Source organism: Amblyraja radiata, chromosome 15 (genome assembly GCF_010909765.2).
Source record: "Amblyraja radiata isolate CabotCenter1 chromosome 15, sAmbRad1.1.pri, whole genome shotgun sequence".
Classification (NCBI taxonomy): Eukaryota; Metazoa; Chordata; class Chondrichthyes; order Rajiformes; family Rajidae; genus Amblyraja; species Amblyraja radiata.
Window position 1 is genome coordinate 36,031,349 of NC_045970.1, and position 23,269 is coordinate 36,054,617.

The window sequence follows — 23,269 nt, forward strand, 5'->3', positions numbered from 1 at the left end:
TGTATCCTCCTTTAGATCAGGAGATCAGACCTGCACACAATGTTCCAAGTGTGGTTTCACCAGAGCTGACTGTCTCTACTGTTCTTCAATTGCTCTGGCAAAACTTTGATTTTGTGCATTAAATTTGAGTAATAAGTTTTCAAGAGCTTGTAGGTCCTTCTTAAGACCAATATTTAGCAACCTCTTGGCATCAAAATACTCAGAAATCTTCCTAACAACATGGGCCGCTTCACATTCCGCAACATTTTATATATTACTAGACCAAGTGGGACCTGCAGTCGGGGGGCCGGAACACACACGCACACACACACACACACACACACGCGCACGCACGCACACACACACACACACACACACACACCCACCCCACCCCCACCACCATCACATCACATCACCCCCGTACACTATGATCATAGACTACCAACAGGGAGACGTCTATAGGGAAGAAATATTGGGCGATGCGATAATCTAAAGAAGAATGCTGACCCTAAACATCGCCTATTCTTTCCCCCAGTGATGCTGCTTGACCTGCTAAGTTACTCCAGCATTCTGTGTCTTTCTTCGGTTTAAACCAACATTTGCAGTTCATTCTTTCTACATCTTTGCTTTGATTTTTGGCAGTGTACTGTGTGCCTTATCGTTCAGATAACTAATGTTACCTTTGGATTGCTGTTCACAGCCTGCCCAGGACCGATGGCTTTTGGCTGCTCTCATAACTCTGAGACTTCTCCGGCAATGATGCAAGCGAAATGACCAAGAAGCTGGGACTACGATATAATGGATAGTTGAAGTCATGGGAGTCAGACCTGTAAACTGCCTGAACATTCCTACAGCAGTGCTGTACGGTTCTTTATCGCTGTTTGTCTCCATTCTCCATAACGTCTTTCTTCTGTACTATGTGGATACATTTGTATCTGTTTACAAAATCGATAAATTATCCTTCTGGATTGGTGAGGTAAGTGATTCTTTGTTTTTTTTCTTTAAAAAAAAAATCTATTTGATAGCGATTTGTTTTTATCAGCACTTGAAAAATGCAGACTCAACTGTTACTGTTTCATGGGAGTCAGCCAAAATGTGTCCATGGATTTCAGACTCTAATATGACTTGAATTAAGTGAAAATACATTTATCTTCTACAATTCTTTCAATTACATTAAATTCAATGTGGAATATTTTGCAAATTCCAGATGTTGTGTCCAAATATCACATTTGTCAGATTGAGTGACTGGGAAATTTCATTCAAATGAATGAATCTTGTCCAATATATTTGGTGTTAAATATTTTTGGGTGTTTTTTAAAGCCCATTTGTAAGGTGAATACGATCCTCTAAGGCACTTTGAAAAGTTATTAGATTGTGTTAGGAATAAAACTGGATTTCTGTAATTGAAAAAAAATAGTTATTTATTTTGAAAGAACATGTGTTAGTAGTGTAAATAGAATCCACATTTCAAAGTTCAATCTTGGATTTACCAAAGATAGTTTTGTAAAATTATTGTATTCCTTGGAAAAATATTTGAAATGTTTTTGTAATTTCTTTAGTTGCTTAAGAGTGGACGTGGTAGAGAAAGTAATTGAAGATAGAATTTTGTTGTAAATTCTGTGACATTCATGTAACCCATCAGAGTAAGATAATTTTCTCACTCTCTGTAATTACCAGATTATTACAGTGTAAGGAGGTACAGAACGTTGTGCTTTAGTCTTTATTTCCCCTTTTTTGATACAAGAGTAGTGATAAGACTGGCCAAGCTGCTGTTTGTTGATTGCCTACTTCCTGTCTATCTTCTACTCCCTATTTAAAATTCTAAAAGTCTAAAATCCTGGAACTGTACTATTTTATGGATTACATGGTGTTCTTGAAGATGAATTCAGTCCTGCAATTTGTCTATCAATCAAACTGGCATCAGTGTTCTGTGGCAGTGGAGCACAGAAGCAGACTATTCGGCCCACCTTGTTTGCACCTACCATGATACTAATCCCATCTGCTTGCATATGTTTGTAACCCATTATTCCCTGCCTGTCCATGTTTGTCTAAATACTTTGTAAATGCAATCCCATGTCTTGTAATCTCAGACTGATTGTCACTAAACTACTAGCAAACAATCTTCCCTCCCAAGCCATATTTCATTAGATTCAGGTGTAGTTGGTGGTCCCTGCTACTTGACCATTCCTCAGTCTTCTCCCATCACCCTTCTGATCAAGCAACCCTTGAACCCTTGGTCTCTGTTAATATTCACTATCATCTCATAAGACATAGGAGCAGATTTAGCGGCACGGTGGCGCAGCGGTAGTGTTGCTGCCTTACAGCGAATGCAGCGCCGGGGACTCGGGTTCCATCCCGACTACGGGTGCTGTCTGTACGGAATTTGTGCGTTCTCCCCATGCCTGCGTGGGTTTTCTCTGAGATCTTCGGTTTCCTCACACACTCCAAAGACATACAGGTATGTAGGTTAATTGACTTGGTAAATGTTAAAAAAAAAAATTGTCCCTAGTGGGTATACGATAGCGTTAATGTGCAGGGATCGCTGGTCAGCGCAGACCCGGTGGGCCGAAAGGGCCTGTTTCCGCACAGTATCTCTAAACTTTATAAAAATTTAAAAAAAAGGCCATTCTGCCCATAGAGTCTGCTTCACCATTCAATCATGGCTGATGCATTTTTCCCTCTCAACCCCATTCTCCTGCTTTCTCCCCGTAACCTTTGACCCTCTTACAAATCAAAAACTTATCAATCTCCACTTTAACAATACCCAATGACATTGCCTCCACCACCATCTGTTCTATAAATATAGTCATACTAGAGTGCAACAAAATATAAATAACCATCATATTCCCAACCTATTTAAGAACAAAGAATTTCACAGATTCACCACCCTCTGGCTAAAGAAATTCCTCCTCATCTCAATTCTATAGATACATCCTTTTATCCTGAGGCTGTGCCTTCTGCTCTGAGACTCTCTCACTATGGAAACATCCTCTCCACATCCACTTTATCTAGGCCTTTCATTATTGGGTAGTTTTCAATGAGACTAATCCCTCCCCCCTTCATCCTGAACTGAAACAGCGCCATCAAACACTCTTACAATAACCAAATATTCTCCATCTTCCCTTGCCTCCCAGGTCCTTGAAATGTTAAGAAATCCAAATCATTGCCTTCCATCTCTGCAGTAAACTCTGCTCCCTAGATACTAATAGAATGTACAGTTTTCCCTGCCTTGCACCACAATCTTGCAGTGAGCCTTTTGGTCCAAGACTATTAAAGAACCAGAAACAAAGAATTGCAGATACAATCAATTTGTAAATCAAAATCGACGTACTTCTGATTTGAAACTTGTAACATCGTCAACTTATGTACATTAACCACTTCCATGCACTAAACCAATCAATGACGAATCAGTTATGTCAGAATGTAGAAGCTGTTCAAAAACTATTTTAAAGACAAAAACTGTTTTTAAATAGGTTGGTAATATGATGGTTATTTATCTTTGATAAACTCTAATACGACTGTTTTTATAAGTCATATGAACACAATTGGACCATTCGGCCCATCGAGTCGTCTCTGCCATTCAATCATGGCTGGAGCTATCTTTTCCTTTCAACCCCATTCTCCTGCCTTCTCCGCATAACCTTCCATCCCGTTCCTAATCAAGAATCTATCAATCTCCTTCTTAAAAATACCCATTATCATGCCCTCTACAGCCATCTGTGGCAATGAACCACAAATTCGCCATCCTCTGACTGAAGAAATTTCTTATCCTTTTTGTTCATATTTGTTGTAATAAGTTGGCAATGAAGGGCTTTGTTCTTGTCCTGTTAAATTATTTAAGAGAATCTCAAGGGTATCTGTTTGAATAACAAGCAGCTAAGCAAGAATTCACATTATCTGTTGGAAATGAATTTCTCTGAAGTCTCTTCCAAAGAAAAATAGAAAAAAAAATCTTGAGTTTCAACAACAACCATAGTACATTAGGAAGCAACTACAAATGCTGGTTTACACTGAAGATAGCCACAAAATGCTTGAGTAAATAATTACTCCAGCCTTTTGTGTCTATCTTCACAGTACACTAGTTTCTGATTGCCTTGAACTCTAAACAAAAAGAGTCAGGACCAACTAATTCACCAGAACAGTGTAATCAATGACTGGTTTCATCTTCTACCATCTATATCATTGGAGGCCCTCAGACTATCTTTAATTGGACTTTACTGGACTTTATTTTGCACTAAACTTTATACCCTTTTTCTTGTATCTGTGCACTGGATGACTTGATCATAATCATAGGTTTTCCACTGACTGGATAGCACGCAACAGAAGCTTTACACTGTACCTCAGTATACGTGACAATAATAAACTAAATGGGTGTCAAGAATTGGATGAGAATCCCATAGAGTGAACTCAGCTAACATGTAATTGTATAACATGGCCTCTGCTCTGAGAAGAGCAATCCCAGATCCTCTCAGTTCTCCAGATCATCTGTATTCCTCCATTCCTGATACTGTTGTGATAAATATCTGCATTTTCTCCAAGGGATTGATGCTCCTCCTAAAGTAAGGTGCAGAGAATTTGACAGCACTTTTAAGGCTGAAGCAGTTAAGTGTTAGCATAACTATGCTGTTTCCACACTCAAGCTTGTTTGTAAACCCAAAGATCAGATTAATGTAACTTAGGCTGTCTTCAGATATTTATCTACCCTGAAAATGTCCACATTTACATAAATATAAATAATGTGCTGATGTTACCATTAGTGGCACAAGTTACTGAGTTCATAAGACTGTGTATCTGTTTAACTGATATTCAATATTGCTGTTGCATAATTCTTCTTCTGTTTTAATCTTCAGACCATTTTTCTCCTATGGAATAGTCTTAATGATCCATTATTTGGATGGCTAAGCGATCGCTCATTCCTGAGCACACAACAGTACGTATTAATAGCTATTTTATATTTGGTGTCGCTGTGCTTGGTTTTGAAGTTGGGTTGATCACAGAAAAATAGTTGTGCATTGTTAATGGAAGAGTGTTGCTTGAATCTCCAAACTGTTCCTGTTCCAAAAAGTCACGAGTATTAAGGATTTAGAATTATACATGTAACAAACGAATGCTGAGAATAGATTGATTGATACAGCATGGAAACGGGCACTTTGGCCCGCCAAGACTACGCCGACCATCGATCACTGTTCACGCTAGTTATATGTTATCCCACTTTTGCATCCACATGCGGGGCAATTTACAGAGCCAATCAACCTACAAACCTGCACGTCATTGGGGGTATGGGAGGAAAGCTGTGCACCCAGACAGGCACGGATCTCGCTATCAAAATATGGAGGGGATGGGGGAGATAATTTTTTGGCGCACACTCATACACACATGCACGAGGCTTCGGAGGCTCAATCCAGCGCTAAATGCAGCTCAACTCTGCCTGTCTCGCTGGGTTAACCTACAAGCCTTGACTGGACTGACGGGATACCAGCGCTGCTTCTCCGCGCTGGCCATATTTCCCGCAAGCCCAGGCAGGTTAACCTGGCGGGACAGGCAGAGTTGAGCTGGATTTAGCGCTGCTTCTCTGCGCTGGCTGTGGGCCTGGAGATACAGCTCGCGTCTGACTCCCGACCTCTCTGGCCACCCGTGGGGGGGGCACTCGGGTGGGGATGGGACAGCGCCAGAGAACCGGCCGGGATCGATCCTGGCTGCGGATGAGGCGCAGGTCTGTGCCACGTCTCCCTCCTCCAATCACTGCACTCTATCCTCAGTCCCCCACCCACTCCCCCAATCATCGCGCTGAATCATCATGTCCCGCCCCCATTGTCTGCTGACCGACGTCTCTCTCGTCCAATCGGCGCCCTCGATCAGCAGTCTCACTTCCACTGTCTCGCGGAAAGCGGAGATTTTAAAATCCGGATGACAAAATCTTGGGGGGGGTGTCCCCACCTCTCAAAACATGGGGGGGGGGGGGCGTGTCCCCTCTTGCCCCCCGGGTTTTCCGCCCCTGCACCCAGAGAGAAATCTGTGGTCACGAGAAGAGAGTACAAGATCAACCCAGATGGCACCTGAGGTAGGGATCGATCCCGGGTCTCTGGTGTTGTGAAGCACCAGCCCTACCAGCTGCACAACTGAGCTGCCCCAACGAAATGAAACATGAGGTTTTCAATTAAGGTAACACATGAAAAGTCCACGGTCAGAACTCTGAATTTAATTTGGTGTTCCATGTTCAGTACAGTGCGTGTATTTCCTTGTGCTTTCATGCACAATAGATATAAATCTCATAATCGTCATGAATTTTGTGTCTCGCTTGAGCATATGTAGAGCCATTGCATAAACATGGCCAAATTCAGAATTTTTGTATTTTTTGTATTTTCCATTGGATTTTAAGTAAAGAATTAACTTTGTTCCAGTTCTTCATTTCTTAATGACCAAGGTTTTGCAGATGTAATGACTGGTTTTGCTATCAACAGTCAGTGTTGTTGCATTGAAACCGGAAGCATCTTTTTTTTCGTAAGCAGTTAAAAATTGAAGAGCAGCACTTGCTGCCAACTGTTTCCCCATGAAAGAGCATGGAATACTGCCTTGGAGTCTCTTCTCTCTAATCATGCCCCTCCCACAGAGTCCGATCAGCGATCACTCCCCATACACGAGCACTATCCTACGCACTAAGAACAATTTACAATTTTTACCGAAGCCAATTAACCTATAAACCTGTATGTCTTTGGAGTGTGGGAGCACCCGGAAGAAACCCACCGGGTCACAAGGAGAATGTACAAATTTCATCCATTGTCAGGATTGAACCTGTAAGGCAGCAACTCTACCGCTGCACCACTGTGCCGTGAGTTAAGGTTAGCAGGGCCATTTATAAAACGTTTAACAAGGGTTAATGAGTCGGGAAGTAGATTCTCTCAGAGACAATCAATGGAGTATAATTCCTCACTGATACATTTCTATGGCTACTATGAAGGTGTAACTTAACATAATAGTACAGTTTAGGATCAGACTCTTAAGCCCACAATGTGCTGAATATTATGCCAGGTTAAACTGCCTGCATGTGAACCATCTCAATGTGTCTATCTAAAAGCCTCCTAAATGCCTCCACCACCACCGCAGGCAACACATTCTAGGAGCCCGCCACTGTTTTTTTTGTTTTTTTTTAAATGTCCTCGCACATCCCCTTTAAACTATTCCCCCTCACCTTAAAAAGTATGCACTCTAGTCTTTAACATCTCCACTCTGTAAAGAAGATTCTGTCTATCTTGGTCAACTTGGTCAGTAATTGCCAGGTCAAATGCTGAAGGAATGCAGGATTTACTTGAGGTTCGAGAAATCAATGTTCATACTGCTGGGCATTAACACTGCATTGGCTTGTAAACCATGTGCTTATTTTCCTTACAGGTCAGGTGCTGCAATATCCTCCCCAGAGGTCGTGTTGAAGCGACTGAAAGCACTAATGCGGAATGGTCCTCTATTTGCACTGTCGTTCCTGTCTTTCTGGGTGGCGTGGGCAAGGCCAGGAGTACAATTTCTGGTCTGCCTTTGTCTATACGATGGATTCCTCACCATTGTGGACCTCAATCACAATGCCTTACTGGCAGACCTGGCCGTGTCGGAAAAGGACAGGACTAGACTGAATTTTTACTGTTCGCTTTTTTGTGCCCTCGGATCCCTATCAGTGTTCATGTCCTACGCAGTCTGGAACAAAGACAACTTCTTCTCGTTTAGACTCTTCTGTGCAGCAATAGCTGCCTTTTCCATTTTTGGCTTTAGTATATGCACCTGGATTCTCAGACAACGGTTCCAGTTGGAAGTCAAAGTAAAACATATAGAGGCCTCCATGTTAAAAGAGTAAGTATTTGTTAATTCTTCCCTCCTTCACCCTGTCCTCTCCTCAAACTCTTATTATTTCTCTTAGAATGAATCCTGATTTCCATCCTTGCTTCTAAAAAAAAACATGATCCAGTTTACTCCTCCAACTCCAAGACCCTTTGTTCATTTTACTGTCTTGTGCACCACCTCTCTCATTAATGGGGAGATATAGATATGGTAGACAGCCAGGACCTGTTCTTGTTCTGTAATGTGTCAAAAGGAACTGCAGATGGTGATTTACATGGAAGGTAGACACAAAGTGCTGGAGTAACTCTGGGTCAGGCAGCATCTCTGGAGAAGTTACCTTGAGGAGATTTTGCAGTGGAGCAGACAAAATGTGTAGAAAAGAACTGTATAGAGTCAGAGTCATACAGCGTGGAAACAGGCCCTTCGGCCCAACTTGCACACACCGAGCAACATGTCCCATCTACAATAGACCCAACTGCCTAAGTTTGGCCCATATCCCTCTAAACCTATCCTATTCATGTACTGCAGATAAACACAGTGCTGGAGTAACTCAGTGACAGCATCTCTGCCTCAACGGCTGAGTTACTCCAGCATTTTGTGTCTAACTTCGGTATAAACTAGCATCTGCTGTCCTTCCTACACCCTCTGATTGCCCCCACTGTAAACTTTCCTCAAGTTATGGGGTTTGAAGAAGGGTCCCGGCCCGAAACATCGCCCATCTCTTTTTCTCCAGAGATATTGCTTGACCCGCTGAGTTGCTCCAGAATTTTGTGTCTATCTTCCTGTTCTATACTGTTCTGCCTTAAAATATATTGTTTTTTTACTCAAGGCTAAAACAGATTGGGGAAAGTAGGTAGAAACACAGAACCAAGTAATTTCTAGTAACATTTCTTTTTTACGGATTCTGCACAGGTTACATATCAGTCAAACTCCTCTTGCCCAGGAGCAAACACTGACATTCTCGGAGTACCTGAAGCAACTGTCCCGGCAGCAGAACTTTGTTTGGTTTGTGTCCATGAACCTAGTGCAGGTGAGTCTAGCCCAACTTCCCTGGGGCTCCCTATCTCAATATTTCCCAAATAAAGGATGTTCTAAGGGAAAAACCCAGAGGTCCTTTGTTCTCCCCGTGACCGTGTGGAGATTTCTCCTGGTGCTCCGGTTCTCTCTCCCCCCCCCCCCCCCCCCCAATACTCCAAACACGTGCAGGTTTGTAGGTTAATTGATTTTGTTAAAATGTAAATTGTCCCGAGTGTGTAGGATAGTGATGGTGTGTGGGGATCTCTTGTGGACATGGGCCAATGGGCCTGTTTCCACGCTGACGTTTAAATAGTGCACTGCTAAATGTATTGTGTACATACGGAGAAATAATATTAGGAGGAAAAACCCAAAGCTCAGTAGCAGATGGGATTTAAGGCGCAAGCTGTAGAGAAGCGTAGGCTTTTTGCAAGGAATTGTGCAGCAGGGTCCAGGAGTAAGAGGTCAGAATGGAGTGTATGAAGGTTATAGAGGTGAGAAGGCTTTGGATGTGGATGAATTTAGAAACCATAACATAAAGTTTTTGTTTGGCCTCGAGATATCCCTTAGTGCCTTTGTGGTGCACTATGCACCCGAGGTAATGTGTGCAGTAAAAATACTAAAAGGCACTGGCACTTTTCAGCATGGAGCTCCAATAAATTGGTCAGATCTGATTTTCTACTTACAAAATAAGCATTAAAATTATGATGGGTGTGGACAGGGTAAGTAGAAGAAAATTTCCCCCAAGCAGGGGTGTGGCTGAGCAGAGGCGTCTATAGCTAGAAGGACTAGATTTTAGTTAAGAGGTTGGAGGAAGAAATGTTAGAATCTGGAACGCACTGCGTGAATGGATGGTGGAGACACAGCCTGGTTCCATGCTGTGTCTATAAACAAGGGCTGAACTAAAGATAGACACAAAGTGCTGGAGTAACTCAGCGGATCAGGCAACATCTATGGAGAAAAAGGATGGATGACATTTCAGATTGGGACCCGTAAACTAAAATAGTTGAAAAATGGTTGCTTCTAACTTTAGTGAAATAGTACACTTTTTTATGAACCAGCTAATATTAACTTTTTGTTTGGAATAGGTATTTCACTGCCATTTCAACAGTAATTTCTTCCCATTGTTTCTGGAGTATTTGCTGTCAGACAGAATTTCACTCTCCACTGGTTCCTTTCTCCTAGGTAAGCTGCATTCATTGATTGGGGGGAGGTTGGGGAAAGGGGGGGTTTCATGGGGGAAATGGGTGTGCATCCAGGTGGGGCAAGTGGGAGAAGGGAGGCAATGGTGGTTAGTTACCAAAGATAGGAGAACTCAATGTTCATACCATTTGGGTTGTAAGCTGCTGAAGTGGAAAACGAGATGCTGTTCCTCTAGTTTGTGTGTGGCCTCTCTCTGGCAATGGATGAGGCCCAGGACAGAGACATCAGTATGGGGAAGGGGAGATAAAATGGTTAGAAAGCAAGAGATCCAGCCAACCTTGGCGGACCGAGCGCAATTGTTTGATGGCACAATGGCCTGACGTGTGCTTGGTCTCAAGGATATAAAGGAGGCCACATCGGGAGCACTGGGTGCAGTAGGTGAGATTTGATTAAAATTGGTTTAATTTGGCGAGATGAGTGAAGTTGGTGACTACATAAATAATGAACCAAGGTGGCACAGTAGGTTAGAAAGAATGAAAGAACTTGGTACAGTACCTCTAATCAGATGAAATGCTTTAGAAGTGTACTTGCTTTCCTGTTTGCAGGGCATGTTACAATGACATAAATGCCAAGCTAATCAGTTAAGGATTGATTGATGGCCAGATTGATGAATGGTTTCTTTTGTTCTTTGAACTGTGCATTGTATTTTCTAACATCCACTGGAGTTAGTAAATGGCCCTCAATTGAACATCTTGCCTGAACAAGGAACTGCTGGTTTACCAAAGAAAGACACTTGATGCTGCAGTAACTCGGCATTTTGTATCCCACCTGAAAAGTTGTGATTGTTATGACAGCACTGCACTAAAGCACCTTTGATTTAATGCTTTGTTCTGGAATGGAGCTTGTATCCATGCCCATACCACCAAACCCAAGGCTGTTTACTAAAGGAAATTAAATAAATCAATAGGCTGTTGGTTTGTAGAGATCAAGAACTGCAGATGGTTGACAAAGGAAGGACACAAAATGCTGGAGTAACTCCACAGGGTTCAGGCAGCATCTGTCGAGTCGTACAGAGCATCGCACATAAAACGTAAACATTTCACACATAAATAAAAACAATCCAGTCCCTGATAAAAACAATACGAATAGTTAAAAAGTGCAGGTAAAAAAAAAAAATAACAGTAACATTAAAATACAAGTAAAAACAGTCATAAATTGTCCAGGGCAGCTGATTTAAGTGGCCAGAGTTTGTTATTAAATTGTCAGTGCAAAAAAAGCAGCAGAATCAGGTGGAGTGACTGTTTAGGCCTCGCAGCCTGTGGAAGGAAGCTGTTTAACAGTCTGGTTGTCCGGGCTTTGATGGTGTGGTATCTCTTGCCTGATGGCAGGAGATCCAGATGTGTGTGGAGGGGGTGCAGTGTGTCCTTTGCTATGCTCAGTGCTTTTTTTCAGGCAGCGGCTCTGGAACAGTTCTTGTGCAGAGGGTAGGGAGACGCCAATGATCCTCTCTGCTCCCCTCACTACCCTCTGCAGAGCCTTCTGAGCAGCTGACATGTGGTACTCCACATGGCCCTAGTGAGACCACACCTGGAGGATTGTGTGCAGTTTTGGTCCCCTAATTTGAGGAAGGGCATTCCTGCTATTGAGGGAGTGCAGCGTAGGTTTACAGGGTTAATTCCCGGGATGGCGGGACTGTCATATGCTGAGAGAATGGAGTGGCTGGGCTTGTATACTCTGGAGTTTAGAAGGATGAGAGGGTATCTTATTGAAACATATAAGATTATTAAGGGTTTGGACACGCTAGAGGCAGGAAACATGTTCCCGATGTTGGGGGAGTCCAGAACCAGGTGCCACAGTTTAAGAATAAAGAGTAAGCCATTTAGAACGGAGACGAGGAAACACTTCTTCACAACTCAGCACTTCAACTCCCCCTCCCATTCCGAGTCCGACCTTTCTCTCCTGGGCCTCCTCCATGGCCAGAGTGAGGACCACCGAAATTGGAGGAGTAGCACCTCATATTTCGCTTGGGCAGTTTGCACCCCAGCAGTATGAACATTGACTTTTCTAATTTCAGGTAGTCCTTACTTTCTCCTCCCCTTCTCAGCTCTCCCTCAGCCCACTGGCTCCACCACTTCCTTTCTTCCTCCTGCCCCCCACCCTCACATCAGTCTGAAGAAGGGTTTCGACCCGAAACATTGCCTATTTCCTTCGCTCCATAGATGCTGCCTCACCCGCTGAGTTTCTCCAGCATTTTTGTCTATCTTCACATAGAGAGTTGTGAGTCTGTGGAATTATCTGCCTCAGAGGGTGGTGGAGGCCTTGAAACATCACCTATCCATGTTGTACAGAGATGTTGCCTGACCCAATGAGCTACTCCAGTGCTATGTGTCATGCCTTGAGTTTAATTATTTTCCTGACCTGAAGAAGTAAACCTTATTATCTGATTGCCGAAGAAAAACAGGAATGCTCAAAGAATGTAATTAAAGCTTAAAACCCTTTTTCCTCTTTTTTTAGGTGCATCATATATTGCTCCTCATTTAAACAACCTTTACTTCCTGTCACTGTGCCACAGATTTGGAGTTTATATGGTCATTCGCTGGTTGTTCTTCTTGAAACTGGTGCTCAGCCTGATCATGCTGCTGGCAGGTCCAGATCAGATCTACCTACTTTGTTTCTTCATAGCCAGGTATATAAAAACAAATATATTCCTGTGCCATTGTAGGTTGGAGCCATGACTTTATGCAGAGGAGCCCTCAATCTGCCTCGGAGTAATGGATTGGTATATTTTTATTTCTGGGATCTATTATACTTGACGGTACAAAATCGCTCTGTATGGGCTACCAGGCTCACGTGGTTACTGTTAGAGAATACTAGACCAAGTGGGACCCGTTGGATCCCGTTCCCCCAACGTAATGTTCCAGCACACGCCCATAGCCCCCAACTGCGCAGGCACGGCTGAGAGGTTCCCGTTGTGACGCCAGAGATCCCCATTGTGACGTGAGTCACGGCAACCCTCCCCCAATTGCGCCTCGCCATACCTTCCTACCCCATCCTCCTCCATTCCCCCTCATCCCCCAGCACTCCCTCCCCCTCCTCTTCACCCCCCCTATTCTTTCCCAAGTCATCCTCCCCCTCTCCCTTCCTCTCCTTTCCCCTACCCTCAGTCACTCCCTCCATAACCCCTCTCCCCTCCCTACCCCCTCCTCTCCCTCAATCCCCCCACTACTCACCTCCACAGGATCTCGATGTAAACTACTGGCGACCCTATTTTCTCCAGCAGGGCGGCGATGAAGTTGCACTTGAGGAGGGGGGGGGGGGGGGGGGGATGGCTTGAAGCGGGAGCTGTGGTGGGGGGGAGCGTCCTGGAGCCTGGGGAGGGAGAAACCGAGGGTACCCGGTGCGGCCTCTCCCCGCCCCCGGTCTCCGCATCGGCTCCTGCACGGGGGGGGGGGGGCAGGCAGACATTAAAATGGAAGGAAAGATGGCGGTCTGAAATTGTGCCTGTGTGGTGTCCTTTGTGAAGCCAGCCAGGGTGCACTGTGGACCCATGTGGTGTCCTTTGTGATGCCTGTCAAGTAAAGACAGCAAGTGGGGGCAGGGCAAGTGGGGGCACTTAATTTTTTTTAACAAGTTTTAAACATCAATCATGTAAAATATACCATCAATCTGAAGGAAACCTGTTTAATTTACATCACAGGACAATGGTGAGTAAGGTGGGCCATAAATTGTAGCACTATCGTGTACCGTTTTTCCGCGAATACAAAGCGGGCAAACAAATGGACATACCAACAAGATGAGAGTTTTTGTAAGATAGAGATAGAGATAGAAATTAGATTCCAACAATTCAGCAAGAACTCGTGCCCAAAGAAAATAACGGAATCCAGTGATGTGACTTTTGCATTGTAATCATCTTGAGCAAATAATATATCCAAGTCCAGAGATACTGCCTGTCCCGCTGAATTACTCCAGCTTTTTGGGTCTATCTTTGGTTTAAACCAGCATCTGCAGTTCCTTCCCACATAATTTCTCCAATTTGTGTTGTTTCATAGCCATAAAATTGTACAGAGAATTGGATCATTCAGACTTATTAACCTCTGCCAGCTCTTTCAAAGATCTATTCAATTAGTCCTGTTCCCTGGCACTTTATCACTGACCCTACCCTGACCCTACAAATGTTGCCTTTCACATGTAGCTCATTGCCCTTTGGACTTACTTCAACCATTCATTAGGCAGTGTACTCTACATCACCATTCACTCAATTAATTTTAAGTACACATCTAATTCTTTTGCCAGATCTTCAGAAGGCTTCTGTTACCTGTATATACGTGGAGTAACGGAGTCACACGAGCTTGGGCTTTAAATCTAGCTTTCTTCACCTTGATCAACATTTCCCTGAGAACACAATAAAGAGTACAGACTGATAGAGTATAGTTCCTTCCCCTCTATTTTTGGTCTGAGGAAGGGTCCCAACTGCAAATGTCACCTATCCCTGTACTCCTGAGATGCTGCCTGACCCACTGAGTTACTCCAGCACTTTGTGTCTATGTACAGACTTAAACTTGCAGGGCTATCTAAAGATTAGAAGTGCAATCTAAAAGAAGATTTTGGTAATGTCAATGCAAACAAACAGCACAAAATTACTTTCCTTTCATTAAGTAAAGTATGTGGATGTTTGCTTGCAGCCAGAAGCATTTCTGCTCACTGCTTGCTCTTGCAGCATAACTGATCTGAAAAACTACTTTAAATTGAAGATAGACACAAAGTGCTGGAGTAAATCAGTGGGTCAGGCAGCATCTATGGAGGAAAGGAAAGGGTGATGTTTTGGGTCGGAACCCTTCTTCAGTCTGAAAGATAGAGAAGGCCAGAACAAAATGGGGCCGGCAACCGATGACCTCAGGAAGTGTGGAGTCCCCAATGGCCATTGTTGGCTGGGGAAGATGTGCGAATGACAGGGATACAAGGATGTGAACTGTGGAATTAGTAGGACTAAGGTGGGGAGGGAGGTGCAGGAGTTACTTAAAATGAGAGAAATCAACGTTCATCCGCTGGGTTGTAAACTGCCCAAGCGAAATATGAGGTGCTGATAGACTTTAAATTGTTCATTTAATGCTCAGTGGAGACTGTCATTGAGTGTAGAATTTGATTGACTGAAAGATACGGCATGGAAACGGGTCCTTCGGCCCAACGAGTCCACGCCGACCATCAATCACCCATTCACACTGGTTCTATGTTATCCCACTTTCTCATCCACTCCCTAGACACGGGGTGAATTGGAGCCCAATTAACCTAAAAGTTTGGATAAGAAAGAACTGCAGATGCTAGTTTAAACCGAAAATAGACACAAAAAGCAGAGTAACTCAGCGGGACAGGCAGCATCTCTGGAGGAAAGGAATAGGTGACGTTTCGGGTCGAGACCCTTCTTTGGAACGAGAAACCTAGAAGTTGTTTTTCATTGTCCAGTAGCTGTGGCAATAGATGAATAGCATTGCCAAGAATTAATTGTATCTAGCCAGATTTACAGTTCCTGACTACCATTTCCTTTCCGGGAAACAAATTGACGCAGGAACAAGTCTAAATATTAAGGTTGTGTTCTTAGAAACATAGAAAATAGGTGCAGGAGTAGGCCATTCGGCCCTTCGAGCCTGCACCGCCATTCAATATGATCATGGCTGATCATCCAACTCAGTATCCTGTACCTGCCTTCTCTCCATACCCCCTGATCCCTTTAGCCACAAGGGCCACATCTAACTCCCTCTTAAATATAGCCAATGAACTGGCCTCAACTACCTTCTATGGCAGAGAGTTCCAGAGATTTACCACTCTCTGTGTGAAAAATGTTTTTCTCATCTCGGTCCTAAAGGATTTCCCCTTTATCCTTAAAATGTGACCCCTTGTCCTAGACTTCCCCAACATCGGGAACAATCTTCCTGCATCTAGCCTGTCCAACCCCTTGGGTTCAGTTCAGTTACTTCAGTTACTAATGTTAAAAATTGTCTTTTTTCCACAGATTAATTTAAACACATTATTTTAAATCTGGTCATCTTCATCAGCTTAACCAAGGCTACTCATCCACATGGAGTACTGTGGGGGATAGGAGCAAGAGTTCGAAATATACCCTGGTTGGGAATATCAAAATATTTGCACTAATACGTGCTAGAACTACCTCAGACCAAACTGTCTGGAAACATGCCCGTTAGATTTAATTTTGTAGGAGGTAGTGGGAGAACTAACGTGGTAGTTGGTTTTGTCCTTGAATGACCTGCTGACGATGTTTGCTCATGATAACAAGGAATGGGATAGGTGTCATTCAGTCCTTGTAACCAGCCCAAGACTTTTCTCCATAATATATCATCCAGAGTGTGTAGAATGAGATTGCCATTATGCTAAATTGGATTAATTGAGAAAACATCTCTTTGTACAACAATCCTCTTCCTCGAGGCACATCAACAGCAGCATCACAATCTAACTTCATTGACTAGCACTTCCATCCCCTGTAACTTTGCTGCCAGCACTTCACAATGTGTAACAGTGTTGTGCTGCACGAATGATCAGTTACATTAGACAACAGTATTACAAACAACTAGCATTTATGCAAGACAGTGCTGGAAAAACTCAGCAGGTCAGGCAACATCTGTGGAAGGAATAGACATGAGGTTTTGGGTCGGGATCCTTCTGCAGTTTCTTGTGTCAGCATTCATGTAACTCTTTTCTCAACCTTGTAACAACCCCTAGTGCTTAGAGTAAATATTTTACAACCTATAAAACTACCTAACTGTGAAAATCTCTTTTAGTTCTGAAAGGCGGTGTACAAATGCACGTTGATCCATTTGGCCCTATGGACTATTGAAAACATTATTATAAAAGGCTATAGAGTGGAAAAGAGACACTGTCTATTAGGTTTCTAAAGACTGGGTTTCATATTCATTACTTTGATTATGCATTAGTTAAGAGAAAAGTTTATTATTTCCACAAATCGAGTTGTATGTCAATTCCTAATGTTTAAGGATTTAAAGTTTTTATCAATTGCTTTTGTAGTTGGACTGACATTTTTTTTGCCAGCTTCACTCACTGACCATTAATTTCTCCAACCTCTTGTGCTGCTTTGTAGTAATCGTGTATTCACGGAGGGGACCTGCAAGCTTTTGAACTTGGTCATCTCTGACCTAGTGGATGAAGACTTTGTGATGAACAAGAGGAAACAGGCAGCGTCGGCATTGCTATTTGGAATGGTTGCCTTGGTGACAAAACCCGGACAGACATTTGCCCCCTTATTTGGGACATGGCTTTTGTATGTTTATACAGGTAATTTAAACTATTCTCAATTATCGAATCATAGAATCTCACAGAATGGAAACAGCCCCTTCGGCTCAACTTCCCCACCGGCCAACATGTCCCATCTGCACTAGACCCACCTGCTTGTGTTTGGCCCATGACCCTCTAAACATGTCCTATCATGTACGTCATTTAACCTGACCAATCTGCGTTTTGACTGCCACCGCTCCATGTACAGCTGTTCTTCTACTCTGACGTTGTGCCCAGCAGAGAGGCACTAGTGGGAGAGTCAAGGACCAGAGGCAACAGCCTCAGAATAAAAGGATGTACCTTGAGAAGGGAGATGAGTAATTTCTTTCATCAGAGGGTGGTGAATCTGTGGAATTCATTGCCGCGGATAGCTGTGGAGGCCGTCATTGGGTATTTTTAAAGCAGAGATTGACAGGTTCTTGATTAGTACGTGTGTCCAAGGTTACGGGAGAAGGCGGGAGAATGGGATTGAGAGGAAAAGATAGATCAGCCGTGATTGAATGACAAAGTAGACTCAATGGGCCGAATGCATGCATTCTGCTCCTATGACATGACTTGTGACTTATTCAAGTCAAAAGTGTTTGATAGTCCTATGTATCAACAATGGAGTAAATAAATTCTTACCTGCAACAGTATAATAGGCCTGTGAACACTATACCGATTGATGCTATACCTGGAATTCTCCTTATTTCTATTTGATGGCTCTCTGATTTCCTTCTACATGCAGGATGTTTGCCACTTTACCTGTACTGGAAAAGTGTTACTCTAGAAACACAGCAATTTCATTGCTTTTTTTAAAAAGAAGCCTTTTCTGAATGTAGCTTAGTAAGCTAAGACCCATCACCTCCAGCTTCTTCCCAGCAACCATCAGGCTCTTGCACCTTGATACCTCAGTGTCAAACTATTATGGACTTTGCACTACTAAGATTAGAGTAAACGTAAGATCATTTTCTTTTTGCTTGTGGTTGTCCCCATTGATATAGGCTACAAAGCTGTCTGCAACAAACCGGGTAAGGTCAGTATTTTTGTATGGCTTGTGTGTTAAATTATTGTGTTGTGATCTGCCCTGTTTAGGATATGACATCTTCCAGCATGACGCGCTACATGATATTGTGAGCACAAAGCCGGTGGGGGAGCCAAATACAGCCTGGATGAAAGCGGTCCGCCAAGGATGCTTCTACCTGTTGGTCTTCATTCCCATAACGTGCGGAGTACTGCAGCTTCTCGCCTGGTCTCAATTCAACCTCCACGGGAAACGACTCCAGACCATCAAATCACTGAGACAGAACACACACCAAGAGGGCTTGCTGGACATTAAAGCGGTGTGAACCGCCACCCTGGAGCCTCCAGTATCCGTCCGCCTCCGTCAGATGTGACCTGACTTTTGACGACTCTACTGCTCAGGGTGTGAAAACCTTCAGAGGACTAACATGCTGCTGTTCGGTCTGTCTGGACTTCAACAGATTTCAATCATGTAGCAAATTCGAACTCTATTAAGACTAATAGTTAAGAAGACACCATGTGCCTAACCAATTTTTAATTTTATTACTTGGCCTTTGCGATTTACAAGAGGTCCACATGTCACATTGAAGCCAAGGACAGTTTGATAATCTACACGTGCACAAGATCCAAATTTGTTGTCCTTTATCCGTGCTGTGAATTTTATCAGAATATAGATCCACTATTACTTTTGTACCAAATCATTTGTAAATATGTTGCACAAAAGATATGGCATTGTTATCATTGATATTTGTTCTCTTGTTATGTAACCTAGCATCATTTCATTGTACTGAGTGTGTGTGAGAGAGAGAGAGAGAGAGAGAAACTGGGTGGGCAATGCATGATGAAGTGAGTTCGATTCTGGCCTCTTGCCTCTTGCTGTTTAAAGTTCACAGACATTACAGTGCCCACCTCTGTAAAATGGGAAGGAGCAGTCTTGATGGAGGGCTCACCAGTCATAAACCGTGGCAATTCAATTTTTCCGACATTTTTCAAATTCAGTGGATGTGCAAACTGCTGTAGCAGCACAAAGACTCCAGGGTTGTCAGCGGAGCCCAATTGTTGGGGCAGAAGTTTGGATCCAACTGTATTTAAACTGGGAGAAATGTGCCCAAAAAAGGGCATAAAGTGCTGGCGTAACTCTTCCATGGATGCTGCTTGACCTGATTTGTTACTCCAGCAGGTAGACAGAAATGCTGGAGAAAGTCAACGGGTGAGGCAGCATCTATGGAGCGAAGGAAATAGGCAACATTTCGGGTCGAAACCTTGTTACTCCAGCACCTTTGTCTTTGCATCGACAGTTCTTTGTTTCTAGACATGTACCCAATGCTGCCACCTGGTGGCCAATGGGGAAATACTTCTTTTTACCACAGACAAAAATCTTTGATGGAAAAAAAATGGTCATCCCTGATGCCAAAGCTTTGCAGTAAATGAAAGCAATTCCAGGTTTTAATAATGCCAGATGCCCCATATTATAGTTTAAACTTTTCTATTTTTTACCTGTTATGTTTTCTGCCATGTCAATGGTTCAATGGTTTCTTTATCACGTGTACCAAGATAGTCATTTTTTTTTTTTTGCTTACAGATCAGGATATTCCCATACATAAGTACAATCCCTGGTTAAGTACATAGTGCATCAAACCAGCCCACTGAATCTCTATGCAAGAGTCGCCAGGTTTTGGTGCTGTTTCAGTCCTAACTGGCCATAAAAGTCTGTTGCAGCCGGCGTCTCCATCTGTTTGCCCTGCGAACCGATGTCCCTCTCCTCGCCTGTCCTTTCTCCCATTGCATTTAGCCCATCCTATTTGTATTTTTAAACTGTGCTACCATTCGGCCCTTTGAACCTCTGTGCTCCTGTTGTATTTGTGGCTACTAGTCAGATACCACTGCAAATCTTCTAAAATGGTGTTGCCGCACATGTCTGTCTCATTAAGTGCTGGGGGTGAACTGCCCAGCTGAATGTTGCTGACTAATCGGTTCTTCCAAAATCCCCAGTGTCACATTCTATCCCATTACACAGGGTGCAACCAAATCCCAGCTGAGGTGCTTGCTTCTTATTCAAGGACTTGGCAGCTAAAGTTCCCATTGTGTCCTTTGAAAATATATTCAAAGCCTGCTCCTGAGTTCTGTGTTTGTTTCAAACATCAAAGATGATGTTAAAGATGTTAACATGAGATTAAAACTCTCTTATTTGTACAATGGATGGATGCATTGTTCCCTCTCCCCACCCCCTTCAACATCATTCCACGCCAACCCATGTCTGTCACTTCCCTCAGCACTCCAGGCTCTGTTTTCAAGAGAGTCAAGGGTGCGTTTATTGTCAAAATGGAACAATGAAATTCTTTCTAGCAGCAGTATCGCAGATTTGTAAGCGCAGTACTTAATAATGTGCTAACATTAAAAAAAAAAAAAGATTATAGTGCAAAAGACAAAAACAAAGCACGAAATCCCTAGTGCAACCAAGGCAGTTTGAAGTTTTTATGTGTTCAATGGTCGTTGGGAAGGAGCTGTTCCTGAACCTGAATGTTTTCCCGCTGTGGTGAGGTGCTCAAGTGCTACACCTCGGGTCAACCTTCCCCACACAGCAAGGTCACTCCTCCTGAAGGTCCTTGTGGGCCGTTGAGTTAAAGGAACCAATCTGCTCTTTATCCCAAGACTCAGCAGCTGACGGTCTGATGGCCGCTAGTGGTCTGTGAACTTCTAGCACAATAGATTTTTACAGAGAAATCAAATTCGCTGCTGGGACTGGTAACTCCTATCTCGCACTTTATCTCTATCACTCCTTACCCTCCAGTCTATCAGCCCAGGATGTGAACGCTCACTGCTTGTGCATGCCATGCTTTGAGATATACTCTAAAGCAGTGAGATTTATAAGCATCATATCTGGCAATGGCCACTATTGCAATCACAGCAGAATGTGTTGAGGCTTTCACATCATATGGTGGAGTTTCCAATATTTCCAAAGGAAGCTGAATGTGGTTTGTGTGAAATGTTAAATTGTGGAGATATCGTGAATGGTAAACTAGTTTCGGTGTGGTTTTATTGTCAATGTTTAAAATGTTATGCTTGCCATCTAAAGGTGGTTAACTTTGCCAAAATTATGATTTGTAGAAAAGCAACAGACTTCTCCAGAAATGGCAACCATATTTGGAAAAGATTGGATAAATTATTTTTTTAAACTCCTACGTAAGTATTCTTTCCACAGAATTCTTCCTTTGTCCTTTTTTAAAGAGAAAATGTCTTGTTATGATCCAGCTTTTCTAAGCACATCAGGCGTGATGGATCAGTTGATCATCTCTATTGTTTTAATGGTCATAAGCACTCCACCAGGATGCACATCCCAGAAACTGGCCATTCAGACCATTCTGGCATTGATGCCCCACTTTATAATCTTGCCATCTTTCCTGCTCTAAATCTATCACCATGAACCCTCTATTCCTTTCTCCCTTGATTAAACAGCCAGTAACACGAGAGATAGTGGCTAAGGGTTCGTGTAGCATATTTTGTCCCATCCACCCTTATTATCTAGTTCCTCTGCCATTCCCTATGAGATTTCTACATTTTTGTCACTTAGTATAGGCATTATACCGGCAGCTTCTACTTAATGTTTCACACAGAGAAATATCTTAAAGACCTATATTAGGCTAATCATTTATGTGCTTTTTCAAGTATTATTACTTGCCTGCTTTTAAATATTATTTGAGATTGTTTTATTTAAAGGGCTTGCTAACTCTAGCTCAAAATTAATTCTTTTTCCTGTATCTCCATAATATATAAGCCAGTTTCACTCTCGAGAGTGTTAATGATTGAATAAGGTCTTAGATGCGATGTGCCACGACTTTATTGTACTTCCAAACTGGTCTCTTGACACTCTTCATTGTGGTTATGTAACTGGTTTAATTCTCCCTTATTGGCTAACCTTGTAATTTTCTTGGCTTAAATAATGGACTCTTTGTCAGGCATTCAGTCAGGAGTTCCAATAGATGATTTGCCTTGTTCTTCCCAATTGCTTTTGAAGAAGTGGAGTTTATTCTGTCTACTGGAATGGAAGAGAAAATGTGATCACAGGTTCTTCATTGAGCCTGTTTTGCATTGGAAGAGTTGGTACCAGTTTGGAAGCTTCAGCTGTGCTTTGAATCTGGAATTGGTCTCTGATCCTGTTCTGCAGCAAAAGATTTGTGAATATTTTGCTTGGAGTTTATATTGCAGCGTTATCATCCTGCTTCACACCAGAGTTGAGGGGTAATTGCAGTTGCCTGCTTTTTACTGACCCCTCCCATGGTTTGCAACAGAGTAATGAGCGTTATACCTCCATTATATTAGAAAGGAACCCTGTGAAAATAAATTGAGATGTATTCCAGCTGCTTTTCCATTCAATATTTAACTTTCTAAATGTTGAGAAGTGTCAACATTCATTGACCTGCTTCCCAAAAGCTGCATTGAGCTGGTAAGTTTCATTACCTTTATTTTCAGTATATTAAAAACCCTTTGAATTACAGGTTAAATAAAGGCTTGGCTCGTCAACTTTGCTTTGATTTCAGGACTCCAGTATACATTTGCTTTCAATAAAATGAAGACTTGTTTGTTTTAAAACATTTGTACTTGCTTTTTGCTTTAAATTAACAGCCATGTTGATTTAACTTCAGAACAAAAGAATTGTTTGCTATTTTGATCCCTGATTTAAATATTTGCCTTAACTGGGATGAATGTACCAAATTTAAGATTATGAACAGGTTTCTGTAGAGGTTCCTCACCAGCTAAACCTGATTCTGTGCCACCTTAATTCTCAGTGTTACTTATTAAATGATACTGTGTTAAGTAAAAGCATGTAAATTAAAGTGGTTCTCTTCCTAATTAAAGATATTTTGAATTAATTTGAGTTTAATGTTTTTAACTTTTGGTTTAAATGTGCTAATCAAAATTATATTTACTGAAATTATCTTAAAGAATCTATTCCCTCTTATGCTCAGAAATTATTTCTCTCTTAGCTCACCTGTAGATTTAC

The 23,269-nt window shown here is 42.6% G+C and overlaps 1 protein-coding gene across 1 annotated transcript in view; it reads left to right on the forward strand.

Moving 5' to 3' along the window:
• mfsd13a (major facilitator superfamily domain containing 13A) overlaps positions 1-23,138 on the forward strand; it is a 29,216-nt gene extending 6,078 nt beyond the window's left edge. Inside the window, exons 2-9 of the mRNA XM_033034031.1 lie at positions 680-955; positions 4,830-4,909; positions 7,369-7,818; positions 8,719-8,836; positions 9,909-10,005; positions 12,478-12,649; positions 17,072-17,265; positions 18,340-23,138. Of these exons, the coding sequence (XP_032889922.1) occupies positions 794-955; positions 4,830-4,909; positions 7,369-7,818; positions 8,719-8,836; positions 9,909-10,005; positions 12,478-12,649; positions 17,072-17,265; positions 18,340-18,593 (1,527 nt within the window). The 5' untranslated portion in view covers positions 680-793 and the 3' untranslated portion in view covers positions 18,594-23,138. The remainder of the gene's footprint in view (positions 1-679; positions 956-4,829; positions 4,910-7,368; positions 7,819-8,718; positions 8,837-9,908; positions 10,006-12,477; positions 12,650-17,071; positions 17,266-18,339) is intronic.
• Positions 23,139-23,269: the final 131 nt, after the last annotated feature.